This window comes from Electrona antarctica (genome assembly GCF_951216825.1).
Source record: "Electrona antarctica genome assembly, chromosome: 10".
Lineage (NCBI taxonomy): Eukaryota > Metazoa > Chordata > Actinopteri > Myctophiformes > Myctophidae > Electrona > Electrona antarctica.
The window spans coordinates 17661051-17675514 of record NC_136791.1 but is presented as its reverse complement, the minus strand read 5'-3'; the positions used below and the strand labels follow the sequence as shown (position 1 = coordinate 17675514).

The 14464-nt window shown below is 43.3% G+C and overlaps 1 protein-coding gene across 2 annotated transcripts in view; it reads right to left on the bottom strand.

Annotated features, from left to right (window-relative positions):
• Nucleotides 1-14464, bottom strand: part of psda (pleckstrin and Sec7 domain containing a) — an 81165-nt gene that overhangs the window by 15148 nt on the left and 51553 nt on the right. For both annotated transcript variants that reach the window (XM_079512655.1, XM_079512656.1), the window contains exons 10-12: nucleotides 6416-6459; nucleotides 2644-2834; nucleotides 2431-2501 (exon numbers count right to left, since the gene is read on the bottom strand). In XM_079512655.1, coding sequence (XP_079368781.1) covers nucleotides 2431-2501; nucleotides 2644-2834; nucleotides 6416-6459 — 306 coding nt within the window. The remainder of the gene's footprint in view (nucleotides 1-2430; nucleotides 2502-2643; nucleotides 2835-6415; nucleotides 6460-14464) is intronic.

Here is a 14464-nt window from a genome sequence, read left to right as displayed (position 1 = left end):
TCTGTGTCGCCTTAGCTTTTAACCACTTTTAACCATTATTCTAAACTTTAGCTATTGAAAAGTAGCAGATCTACAAGCTACGATTGTAGATTTTTTTTTTTGTGAAAATATGTGGAAATCTTTCCATATATATTATTTCACAGCGAACGCTTTTTAACTCATATCTTTGCCTCTGGGAGGTCCCTTGAACAACAGATTTTCAGATGGGGGTCGGTGGCCAATTACATATAATGTTTGGGGTACTTTAATTGACATGAAATAGTTTGAGAACCACTGATATAGAAACATAGGTTTTTCAGAAAACTGTCAGAATTCAGAAGACGTTTTGTGTAAGTCTCAATGGGCTAACACTGCACTCCCCCTGCACCATACACACCACAATATTAACAACCCTGTCTGCACTGCACTCCTTCTATTCACACACGTCACGTAGCCACACAATCAGGCGGCTCCGGCCAAACGGTACGTCTGGGGAATATAACCCCAATTTAGTGTCTAGAACAGGGGTGCCCACACTTGCTTTGACTTGCGAGCTACTTTCAAAATGACGAGCTCAACAAGATCTACCCACCAAAAAACTATTATCCCATTGCTGATTTAAAACAAAATGTACCTAGTGGCGCACTTGAGGAATAGAGGGGAGGAAATGAAGCTGGTAGGATTTAAACAAATATATATAACTGTATAATGCTACTGACATCTGTGCGCAACACACTTGAAAACAAAGACTTGCATTGTGGGTTTGAGCTGACAGGCACTTTTTGATGTCACAAACCTACACCAAGTGCTTTGGAAACCAATCAACATTGACAATATCACCATCAACCCAACATGAAGTCTTTGTGTTTCTATCTAGCCCCTACACTGAATTTAGATGTCCTCATGAGGCAGGGCGAACGTTGAGAGATTGTATAGCTACACGCGTAATAAATAATATAATATTATTACTCTCCTGAGTATATTTCCCAACACTGCAAACCACTCAGGTAGTTGCTTTCTACACATCTACACGAATACAGTGGTGTGGCATGTTACCGTATTTACCTTCTGCAGGTAAAGGACTAGAATACAGTGGTGTGGCATGTTACCGTATTTACCTTCTGCAGGTAAAGGACTAGAATACAGTGGTGTGGCATGTTACTGTATTTACCTTCTGCAGGTAAAGGACTAGAATACAGTGGTGTGGCATGTTACTGTATTTACCTTCTGCAGGTAAAGGACCAGAATACAGTGGTGTGGCATGTTACTGTATTTACCTTCTGCAGGTAAAGGACCAGAATACAGTGGTGTGGCATGTTACTGTATTTACCTTCTGCAGGTAAAGGACCATAATACAGTGCATGGTGTGGCATGTTACTGTATTTACCTTCTGCAGGTAAAGGACCAGAATACAGTGCATGGTGTGGCATGCTACTGTATTTACCTTCTGCAGGTAAAGGACCAGAATACAGTGGTGTGGCATGTTACTGTATTTACCTTCTGCAGGTAAAGGACCAGATTACAGTGGTGTGGCATGTTACTGTATTTACCTTCTGCAGGTAAAGGACCAGATTACAGTGGTGTGGCATGTTACCGTATTTACCTTCTGCAGGTAAAGGACCAGAATACAGTGGTGTGGCATGTTACCGTATTTACCTTCTGCAGGTAAAGGACCAGAATACAGTGGTGTGGCATGTTACTGTATTTACCTTCTGCAGGTAAAGGACCAGATTACAGTGGTGTGGCATGTTACTGTATTTACCTTCTGCAGGTAAAGGACCAGAATACAGTGGTGTGGCATGTTACTGTATTTACCTTCTGCAGGTAAAGGACCAGAATACAGTGGTGTGGCATGTTACTGTATTTACCTTCTGCAGATAAAGGACCAGAATACAGTGGTGTGGCATGTTACCGTATTTACCTTCTGCAGGTAAAGGACCAGAATACAGTGGTGTGGCATGTTACCGTATTTACCTTCTGCAGGTAAAGGACTAGAATACAGTGGTGTGGCATGTTACCGTATTTACCTTCTGCAGGTAAAGGACTAGAATACAGTGGTGTGGCATGTTACCGTATTTACCTTCTGCAGGTAAAGGACCAGAATACAGTGGTGTGGCATGTTACTGTATTTACCTTCTGCAGGTAAAGGACCAGAATACAGTGGTGTGGCATGTTACCGTATTTACCTTCTGCAGGTAAAGGACCAGAATACAGTAGTGTGGCATGTTACTGTATTTACCTTCTGCAGGTACAGGACCAGAATACAGTGGTGTGGCATGTTACCGTATTTACCTTCTGCAGGTAAAGGACCAGAATACAGTGGTGTGGCATGTTACCGTATTTACCTTCTGCAGGTAAAGGACCAGAATACAGTGGTGTGGCATGTTACCGTATTTACCTTCTGCAGGTAAAGGACCAGAATACAGTGGTGTGGCATGTTACAGTATTTACCTTCTGCAGGTAAAGGACCAGGCCTTTCAGCATCCCATAGAAAGACTTCCACCCTCTCTTACCGCGTGGAGCTGGGAGGAAAGCAAAACAAAAGTATATTCTAAGTAATAGCATAAAATGAGCGAAAACATATTAATACAATAACACCAACAACGACCGACTACGATTATGATGCTAATATTAACAATGATCATATTTTAAAGGTAGACATACTCCTCTTTCCATCGGGGTCTGCATGGATTTTGCGAACCAGGAAGCCATTTTTATACAGCTCAGCGTCAGCCTGATGGGCGACGCCCACCAGAGGGTTTCCACCACTCACGACCCGCTTCATGGTGTGGGAGGCGGAGTCTGTCCGTACGTCAGTCAACTCTGACAAGGACTTATGAATCTCCTCCTCGTCGCTACAGGAAGGGAGAGGGGACAAACTTCATGTTGGTTTGTAACATTGATTAAAGTTAAACATCATTGTCACACACACACACACACACACACACACACACACACACACACACACACACACACACACACACACACACTTTCTAGCACAAATACATACAATCTGTATTGAATGTATTGCATGTCTTAATGATGAATTGAGTACAAAGGACAACAATGGAAACAAGCCCCCTGGGGCTTTTTGTGTTATCCTTTTTAGCATGACCTTTCACTACAGGAAGGGAGAGGGGACAAACTACATGTTGGTTTGTAACATTGATTAAAGTTAAACATCATTGTGGCGCACGCACGCACGCACGCACAATCGGTATTGAATGTATTGCATGTCTTAATGATGAATTGAGTACAAAGGACAACAATGGAAACAAGCCCCCTGGGGCTTTTTGTGTTATCCTTTTTAGCATAACCTTTGACTGCACCACATGTGGTACTCAATCAATGATTTTTTCAATCAATGGCTGAGAGGGAGACAGTGCAGAGAGTATTTGTGCCAGGGAGCCCCCCATACAAGTTGTAAACATGTTTCAAAAACTATTCCAAATATTAATATTTTATAAAGTAACAGATCTGCAATAGAGGGTAACATATGTGGTAGGACTGATTGCTTCTTTTGGGAGTTGTTTTCATAGACCTGCTGGTTGTTTGTAACCTGACTCCGCCAGATGGGGCAGCAGAGAGTACACTGGGTTCCCCCCTCCTGCTCCCATCTGGGAACTCTCAGGCGGACTTGATGCCCGGCCACAAAACGGCCTGGCCAATCAGCAGCAGCTTCTAGCTTCTAGCTGCTGCTGATTGGCCAGGCCGTTTTGTGGAACCAAGTGGGAACCCAGTGTACTCTCTGCTGCCCCATCTGGCGGAGTCAGGTTAGGTTGTTTGTTCCTCTCGCAACTCTCTGGCAACACTGGGAGAGAGAGATGGCTCTGGTGGGATTTGGTCAAAGACCAACATTCACTCTTTCTTGTGAGATCCCCTCGATGCCAGTATGATGTGTCAGTGTGTCTCCAGCTATGCTAGCTGACACACACACACACACACACACACACACACACACACACACACACACACACACACACACACACACACACACACACACACACACACACACACACACACACACACACACACACACACACACACACACACACACACACACACACACACACACACACACACACCACTATGTTGCTGTCATCTGTTGCTAAGGAACTAGCTAACCTTCCCAAATCCACAGAGGAGGGGAAGCACAGAGAGAGAGAGAGAGAGAGAGAGAGAGCGAGAGAGAGAGAGAGAGAGAAAGAGAGCGAGAGAGAGAGGGGGGGGGGGGCTGAGAGTGTCAGCTCGTTGAGACAGACACAGCTGAAACCTAAATTGATGTTAAAAAGGGACCGATTTTACTGACTTTTTTTTTCGCACAGCTGTTCTGAGGCTTAAAGGAGAATTCTGATCTAGCCATTTTCTTAACATAATCAAATCTGTTATAATATCCTAGAATGAGTGGTACAGGTGACAAATAACATAACTCCATCCTGAGTGCACCGCAGCTCTGAGCGTGCATGGTGGGGTTTTACGGTAAACTCTTATTTTCATAGCTCAGAAAAAAATTAAATGAAAGAATAAATGTAGACATTTGTCTTTCATAATGACTAAATAGTCTCAACAGTGTTTGTGTCCCAAATGGTGTCCCAAAGGGGACTTTGGATGAAATCACGGATGAAATCTCCTTTTGCAAGACTTCCGGAAGTACAAACAAAGGCAGATATCTACCAAAAACGAACTATTTTCGAGCGATCAAAAGCGATTTTCCACAAAACACACAGATGCGGTGGACTATGGATGGAGTTATGAATTAGTTTCACCTGTACCACTCGTTCTAGGATGTAATAATATGAGATTAATGTAAGAGAAAGTATAGTCTGGAATTCTCCTTTAAAGCACAAGGAAACTTTTGATAGAGGTTTGGGTTGTGTACTTAGTTACTTAGTTATTACCTCGTCGTGATACATGTAACTATAGTGCAATTAGTGAGATCGTCTTGCATCGTTAGGCTGTTGATTAGACATTGATAATCTAAAAATAGCCTGCTCATTGAATACGTGTGTGTGTGTGTGTGTGTGTGTGTGTGTGCGTGCGTGTGTTTTACCCTATATAATGCCTCAGTTTTCTATAGTATACAGTATATTTCCTGGATTGAATGGCTCAACATGGCTCCGTTCCACGACAGAGTTCACTGTGTCACTGTAGTTAGCAAATGACTCATCATGCCATTAGTGTGTCTGTGACTTTTCTCATGAGATGTGGCGACAGTGTGGCTCAGAGGGTGAGGGTTGCCGGTTTGAGCCCTGACACCTTGACAAAGTTATGTTATTGTACTATTAATATATTAAAAAAGGTCAATTATCTTTTCTCCCTGAAATTGTATTCAAATTCAAATCAATTACATCAATTAGTTTTAACTGGTGCACCCCTAGATAGTGTCCCTATATATATATATATATATATATATATATATATATACACAGTATAACCTACTCAATTACAAGTCAATTACTACTAATTACTGTAGACAGTAAAAAAATAAAATAAAAAAATATTTATTCAATTAATCAAAAATCACACTCATGTGAACTGAGGGGCGCTCTTATCATCATACATCATCATCATACATCACATTCCATGCTCAGCCAATCAAATCATCACAAATGTCATTCACTTTTCGGCCCTCACTTTTATCCTCAAAATGTCTATCGTTATGGGGTGATCAGCCAATCATCAGCCAATGTTTGTGTTCACACAGACCCTCAAAGCTGGGCATAGGAGGCCTCAAAAACATAACCGACAGAATAGCGGTTAGTATTAGATAGTAAATGAATGCAGCCCTGCCTACTGTACGTACAGTATGTGACAATATGGCCTCTGGCGGGTGGAATCCTCATATGTCCAAAACAGTTACTTTTCAGGATTCAAATTCAAAAATAGCAAAAGTAGCAGATCTACATGCTCAAAAAGGTTTGAGCTTGTAGATCTGCTACTGTTGATACATGTGTGTGACTGTAGTCTTAGTGTGATCAAGTAGGGCGTTCATTTACGAAGAAAAACACAAAAAGTTTAAAGACGGAGACAAGAGGTTTCTGCCCGACAGCATCGATATACAGTATGAGTGGGATGGAGGTGTGTGTGCACGGACGCACGCACACACGCACGATCAGAGGCCCGAACAAGTTGACCTGTAATTACTGCCAGTAGGAGATAAGAAACCGGTCTCCATAGCAACAGAGCTTTAAAATTAGGGTGACAGGGTAGTACGGAGGGCCAGGTCATGAACAGAGCATTAATACACGCACACACAGTGTACATGTACTGTACCACACACACACACACACACACACACACACACACACACACACACACACACACACACACACACACACACACACACACACACACACACACACACACACACACACACACACACACACACACACACACACACACACACAGTGTAATCTTCTCACAGGAAGGAACTTACATGGTCCACTGTAGTTTCTCATTCTTAATGGAGCTGTACAGGGCCTGGTGAGAGAGAGAGGCACAAGGAATTAGATTGATTGATTGTGTGTGTGTGTGTGTGTGTGTGTGTGTGTGTGTGTGTGTGTTTTCTTGTGCGTGCGTGCCTGCGTGCGTGCACTTATATTACTCTACTTATGAGGTCCAAATGTTCCCACTCGTATCATTTGAGAAATAAGACAGTGGTTCTCAACCTGTAGGCTGGGGCCAACTGGTGGGGCGTGAGGATATTGGGATATTGCAAGTGGGGCCCCCAAATAATTGACAATACAAAATAAGATTTCAATGATGATATGACATTAATATAAAAACAGTAAGAGCTGAGCCAGAAGGCAAAGCTCTCTGTCTACCGAGCAATCTTCGTTCCTATGGTCATGAATGAAGCGTGGGTCATGACCGAAAGAAAAAGGTTGCGAATACAAGCGGCCAAAATTAGTTTTCTTTGACGGGTGGCTGGCATCTCCCTTAGAGATAGGGTGAGAAGTTTGTGACTGAACTTCTCACCCTATCTCTAAGGGAGATGACCGAGCGAGACTCGGAGTAGAGTCGCTGCTTCTTCGCTTGGAAAGGAGCCAAGGTGGTTCGGGCATCTGGTTAGGATGCCTCTCGGGCGTCTCCCTAGGGAGGTCCTCGAGGCACGTCCCACTGGGAGGAGACCCCGGGGCAAACAGAGGCACATTTGGAGGAATCACATTGACTCGGGATCCCCCAGGAGGGGGGAGTTACTATAATATTGCTCTGGAGAGGGAAGTCTGGAGCTCTCTGGTGGAGCTATTGCCCCCGTGACCAGACTATGGATAAGCGGTTTAGAAAAGTCATATAAACACCCAATTATTACCGAAAGTTTGTCAAGAAGCGAAAAAATAAAAAAATCTTTAAATCAATTTGAAAACCTTAAGATTTGATTACAGTTGCTATTTGAGGACATTTGACTTATGAGTAGAGATGGAGCTTGTTAATTTTTATTGATAACGATCACCTTATCGAGCAGGCTTATCGAGCCTGATCGATAAGCATTTTCTATTATTTTGTGGAAATACGGGAGACATTCAATTCTGAACAGAACCAGTATGTTTTACTACAGCCTTCAAATACAGTACTTTTCTAACAGACAGAAGGCAATTGACCTTTTTACCAATCAAATAATATTAAAGAAACTGTTAACTGGTTAATATATGTAGCGCCACTTTAAAAGCATAATTGTGTTTACCCGGACAGCGCTGGTTGGGATCTATTTCTTGATTGCCTCTTGATTGTTTAAACATGACCGGGCCACTATGCCGCTATGCTCAATAACAAGCTTGATAAGCCCAAAGCTTATTGATAACGGGTACTCAATAGAGCGTCGCAGTCCCGCCTCCTACCCTGGACCAGGAAATGAAACCCAATGCATTATTCTCATAGACATTTCTTAAAGTATTTATTTAAAGACGGTTACGCCGCGGACAAAGCCAACTCGAGTCGTGACAACTCATGACAACACAAACAATATTTTGGACCAAACAAATAATTAGAAAGAAGAAAAAAACGGCAGGTTACAACACTTTTTTTTTTGTTTTTCTTCTTTCTAATTATTTGTTTGGTCCAAAATATTGTTTGTGTTGTCATGAGTTGTCACGACTCGAGTTGGCTTTGTCCGCGGCGTAACCGTCTTTAAATAAATACTTTAAGAAATGTCTATGAGAATAATGCATTGGGTTTCATTTCCTGGTCCAGGGTAGGAGGCGGGACTGCGACGCTCTATAAGCTTAACATCGGATTCCTTCGGGTATCGGTTATCGAGCTACATCCCTACTTATGAGGAAACAGAATGAAAAAACTAGCAAAAATATAACATACACATGAGCCTTACTGTTTTTTGTTCTGGGGGGTCCACAACAAAATGAATATAGCACCATAATCGTATTAACCACTCTGTCCAGTCATATGTTGCCTATTCAAAAATAGCAGGTCTGCAAGCTCACAGCGTGTCACTTCACTTCTGTTTGAGCTTTTTGAAAAATATCGAAAATGTTTGGACACTTTCCTTTACATAAATCTTCTCTTCTGGGAGTCCCTGGCACAAACATTTTTAGATGGGAGTCCGTGGCCAACTATATATCAATTTGGGTATTTGATATTAAAAAAATATGTTTGAGAACACTGACATAAAGCATGTTTGGAACGGACATAAATTGCACTTCGTCCTTCAGGCAGTACCAGATTTCAACCAGTAGGTGTCCCACCTGACCTGATGTGAAGAGTAGGCAGACCATATGGTTAACCTCTGCAGCATGTTCGGGTTTGCAACTTTTTAAGCTATATTTAATACTTTATCGATTCATATGGTGTCGTGCAAAAAAAGTGAAAACGGAGCTAGCTACCATGTAGATCTGCTACTTTTGCTTGTTATTAAAAAAATTGAATCGATTATATTGTAATAATCAATTAAATCAGTGGTTCTCAACCAGTGGTCCTTGAGGGGGTTCCAGGTGGCCCCCAGCTAAATGATTAAGAGTTGGTAACCAAATGAGACCCTTATAGTTCTAACTCTCGAGCGTGTGAACATTTTACGCTCTCAAGAGTAAAATAATTGTATTAATAATCTGTACTTAAAGGTATATTCAGTGATTTGACTTAATCTAAATATCGCTTATTTTTTCTTTTTTTCTGGATAATCCTCCCTACTATAGAGTGTGCTGACCATATAAGGAGTTCCTCCCTGTCCCCAGTGAGCCCCTGGGGTCAAAAAACCCTAGTTTCAGTTTTGGTGGCGGGTGGCAAAGCCTTCATCCAATCAGGATGAGAGGGGCCTTCCTCCAATCATGATCGAGTGGGGGCGGGCCTTGGTGCACATGCTGTTGGCCTGTTGCACTTCCCCCCACTGTAGAGCGTGCATGTGCACATTTTGTTACCGGGGCGGACTGGGTGGTTTTCCAAATCACTCAAATCACTGAATGCTCCTTTAATTCACAAGAACACTACACAATTAGACAATGTATAAGAATTGTTATTTTGATCAACGTTTGCCTGTTATCTCTGTTACAGGCTTTAGTTCTGACACTATGATTGGTCCGACAGTCATTAGACCGACAACCTACCTCAAACCCTAACCTAACCATAACCGCAAGCACGGGAGCAGCGCATGTTCCGAGCACTAGCCAGACCGTTTTTCCTGCATGCTCCGTCGGAATTACCATCGGATCCCGTTATCTCTCCTATCTATGGTACCACATCAATACAGCATGAAATTGTGGACAAAATCCTATCCAACGATAACAAAATAGGCTCAAATGCCGAATAAATAATGGTCCTTGATGTGAAAAAGGTTGAAAACCAAGTAATTAAATCAACTAGTTGGATAACCCATTTTGGGCGGGAACCCCTTTTGGTGTTAGCATTATGTTATGCTTTAGCTATTGAAAAATAGCAGATGTAGGTCTGCTATTTTTGAAAAATCGAAGAACGACTGACGTAGAAACATAGCTTTTTCAGAGAACTGTCAGGATGGAGAGGACATTTTTAGAATCTGATCTCAGGCCTAAATGGGATAAAGTGTTGGGGTTGTTGTACCTTGTCCTTCTTGTTCTTCTTGCGGGCCTGGGGGTGGTTGTGTCCATCCTGGGTCTTTCCCAGCAGATCAGGGTAGGCCAGGGGTTTCAGGGAACGAGAGCGGGGGGTTCTGGGATAGCGGAACGGGTCAGGGCCCCTGGCCTCCCGCCCGGAGCGCGCCGAGCAAAGTGAGCGCGAGCGGCAGCGCCCACCAGAAGAGTGGATGCTGTTGACGCCAATCATTATGACGCAGCCAATGGGAGACGAGGGAAGGAACCCAAGAAAAGCTAAGTAAAGGTTCCTCCTGTTTTAGTTTTTTTTCCTTTGAATGGCTTTGTTTGTTTGCTTGTTTGTTTATGTGGAATAGACACCAAAAACTATGGGGAAAAAAGTGTATAGAGGAGATGCAAAAGTTTGTCCAATCGTTTTGGACATAAAATAGAAAATGCGAGAGGGAGTTAAAGAATATTTCCCCCCCACGTCGCTTCAGGACTCCACTAATCTGTCTTTTTTAATTGATTAATTAAATGAATCGTCCTTCTCGTCTCTGAAGAGATACATCCCTCACTCCCCCCCCCCAAAAAAACGATTTGAATAGGTTTCCTTTTTTCCTTAGAGCACTGAGATGACAATGGCAAAAAGAGAGAGTATGACATACACCAGCACAACAAGAGATTCAGACACACATCACAACGCTCCACACAGAGCACAGAACTTCAAACCAGCAGACCGAGACTGAGACTATCTTTTATGCCAGACACACAATGTACTGGCCCGGGAAGAAGAGTCTATGACGCTCGTAACGTCCAACCCAGAGTCAGGGAAGAGAGACCAGACACTCTGGACTTCATCCAAATCCTGTTGTCAGCTTGTGTTGTCCGGTTGAAAGACACAATCGACTTGGATGCCAAGACAGATTAATAACAACAGTACGGCTTACTGTACGTGTGTGTATGTGCGTGTGTGGGTTTGGTTTTGTGTGTGTGCACGGGTGTCTATGAAGTGCCGATCTCTAAGCCTACATCACAAGAGCCTCAAAACTCTGTATTATTAAACCCCTTGGCAGAAGCCCGGTGTCTGCATTCTGGATCCAGCCCTGTTCATTATGAATGAGGAGAAGAACCGGCAAACGTTTGGGAGCGTGCCCAAAACAAAAAATAAATCAAGCTTGTGTGTGTTTGCTAAAACAGTTGAGATTTAACATGTGTGTGTTGTTAAGATATCACGCCGATATATAAGCAACACTCGTTTGTCCTTGAGGCGTGTGCGATCATGTACTGTTATTGTGTTTGTTTATGCTGCTGCATGCGTCTACTGTAGCGTGTGATGAGCTGAGTTGGTATGTATTGTACTGGGTGGATCTTCGGATTCTGAGATAAGAGCCAAAACATCAAACACTGAATAGTCATTGACTCTTCATTCACAGTGTGTGTGTGTGTGTGTGTGTGTGTGTGTGTGTGTGTGTGTGTGTGCGTGCGCGCACGCGCGTGCACGGGCGTGTGTGCCACCGACAATTTGCAGTCAAATCCCTCAAAGTCACAACAGAACCGCGGCACCAGTCACATGCACACAAAGCAACGGCTCATGCATGTGTATGTATGCAGATTGCATAACGTGATATGTCGTGTTCATATAGGTCCATTTATACAGGCTGTCCACGTCCGTACGCACGCCGACCTAAAGGAACGACCAAAACATCGACCCGAGACAAAAATGCACATCCCTCATGTCGGAAACTAAACGGATGCAAACATAGCCCCTCAGACAGACAGACAGACAGACAGACAGACAGACAGACAGACAGACAGACAGACAGACAGACAGACAGACAGACAGACAGACAGACAGACAGACAGACAACACGGTCTCAAATAGAGAGATCCCCGAAATTACGTCACTGCCACCAGCACCACGTCAAAACAACGGTACCCCTTGACTACAGATGAAGCAATGAATGAAACAACGACTAGATTAGCAGACGGAATTAAGCCACGGAGAGGAACGGAGAACGGAGACTTGTCCTGTTGCTCTCCAACACAGCCGGACGATGAAAGGAACCCCAAAAAACAAAACAAAAAAACTACAACAAAGAGAGAAACGAGATGATCCCTTCCCGTCTTATTTATCCTCTCTGTCTGTCCATGGTTTGTCTCTCCTTCCTACAGTATGACGAGAGGGGGAAAAAAAGATTGTTATCTCTCAATCTTCTTCTTCTCTGGTCTGTCTCTGGTCGTCCTCTGTGTGCCTCTCCTCCCTCCGACTGCGTGCTTATCACTCTCCCTTTTCACACTGTCTGCCCCCACCACACCCCCCCTATCCTCAAAACTTAACCCGCAGTTTCCCTTCTTCCTTCTCCTTCCTCCTGTGTCCACCCCATTTAGTGAATCAGGTGTGTGTGTGTGTGTGTGTGTGTGTGTGTGTGTGTGTGTGTGTGTGTGTGTGTGTGTGTGTGTGTGTGTGTGTGTGTGTGTGTGTGTGTGTGTGTGTGTGTGTGTGTTTTCTCCTCTTTTTTCACCTCCCTCAGTAACTGGTGTCTTACAGCACAGAGCTTCAAAATAATAGTGCGTTGGCAGACATGAACAGTTGATTAAGGCACGCTCTCTCTCTCTCTCTCTCTCTCTCTCATTTTCTCACTTCATTTTTCCTCTCTCTCTCTCTCTCTCTCATCTTCTCACCCCCCTCTCTTTAGCTCTCTCTCTCTCTCTCTCTCTCTCTCTCTCTATCTCTCTCTCTCATTTTTCCTCTCTCTCTCGCTCTCATCTACTCACCCCTCTCTTTAGTTCTCTCTCGTCTCTCTCTCTCTCTCTCTCTCTCTATGCGCATTTCTCTCTGCAGCTGTGGCCAATGGGCGTGCTTTATCGGAGCTAGGCCCCTCCCCTGCTCTCCTGTCAGTCAGCCAGGCTCCACACAGCAGGACTGTGGCATACAGAAGCCGTGTCATGGACACAGCATTGGTAAACCTCATATGTCCAAAAAATGTTATGTTTTGGGATTCAAATTCCCAAATAGCAGAGCTATAACCTTGTGCTGTTGTTTTTTTTGCTACTTTTGTGTGACCTATGATGAAGTAGTTATAAATTAATTAATTTGAAATTGAGGTGAAATAGGTTAATGTACAAAAGCATTATTCAACCTGTTCTGTTGTACTGTTCTGCATGCTTCTACACCATACTGTCCATGCCTAACAGGAACAAACTTTTCAGTATCACCCGTATTGCTTCCAAGATCATCGGACTTCCTACACCCACACTTTCTGATATGAACAATAAGGCCATCACACGGCTAGCACTTTCGATATCAAATGACACTGATCATCCCCTGTATCGCTTCTTTAACCTCATGCCATCTGGACAAAGATACAGAACCTTGCCATGGAAAAAGGTCCATTTTAGTAGGAGCTTTGTCCCCTCAGCCATCGCGGCTTTAAACAAACTGCCCCGCCGATAGGATGGTTATGTACATAGTGGGGACCTCATGTTTTGTTTTTGTATTGTCTTGGTGTTATGTGCTCTGTGTTGTTTTTGATGTGGGTGTTGAACAGATTGTGAAGACAAATATCCTTCGGGACAATAAAGATTAGTATTATTAGGTTAGTTAATTCAACCAATCAGTGTGATAAATTATATATTAAAAAACAATTTAAATCAATGAATTGATTAGCTATAAAATTATAATAGGACATTGTCTCTGTCCTGGTATTGGACCTTTAGACATTAAAGTGTCTAAAGGTGTTAAATGAAACTGCAATCATATTTGTGAATGCAATTGTAATAATAGTATTCTGTATAGTGTGCGGCTTGATTCTGATTGGTCAATCACTGACTGAATTCTGTTAATCAATGACTGAGTCGGAGCACCTGGCTCAAATCAATCTGCACTGCTCGACTTTGTGCCGTATCCAACATGACATGTACAAGGCACTGTAGGCAGTAACCAAATATTGATATTTTAGTCTTTCCCGTTGTTTTCTGATGCGACCACGCTCGTGTGAAGTGAGGGGCGCTCTAGTCATCATACATCATCACATTCCGTGCTCAGCCAATCAAATCATCACTCTTGGTGTCCTCAATTTTCTGTCCTCACTTTTTATCCTCAATTCCGTGCTCAGCCAATCACATCTTCGCTATGGGGTACACACGCACACACAAAGATGGGCATAGGAGGGGCTAGGGGCTGTGGACGTGGCCAAAGCTTGAGTTGCCAAATTCCCTAACCCTAACCCACTTTCCACACTTCCCAAAATTTTCACTCATCAGGCATTCTTCACACATTCTCCACAGGCGCTTACCACTGCATAAGGACTTTCCAGAACCCAAACCCTCCCTCGATAACACACATGAACGCATGAACTCTCTGGTCTGTTGACTATCATTGCGCACGTTCATGATGACACGTGGCCGCTGTTTCATATGTTTTTTTTTTGTGTGGTGCAAACCACTCCAACAACTGGCTTTGTTAGTACCCGTGTGTGTTTGTGCCT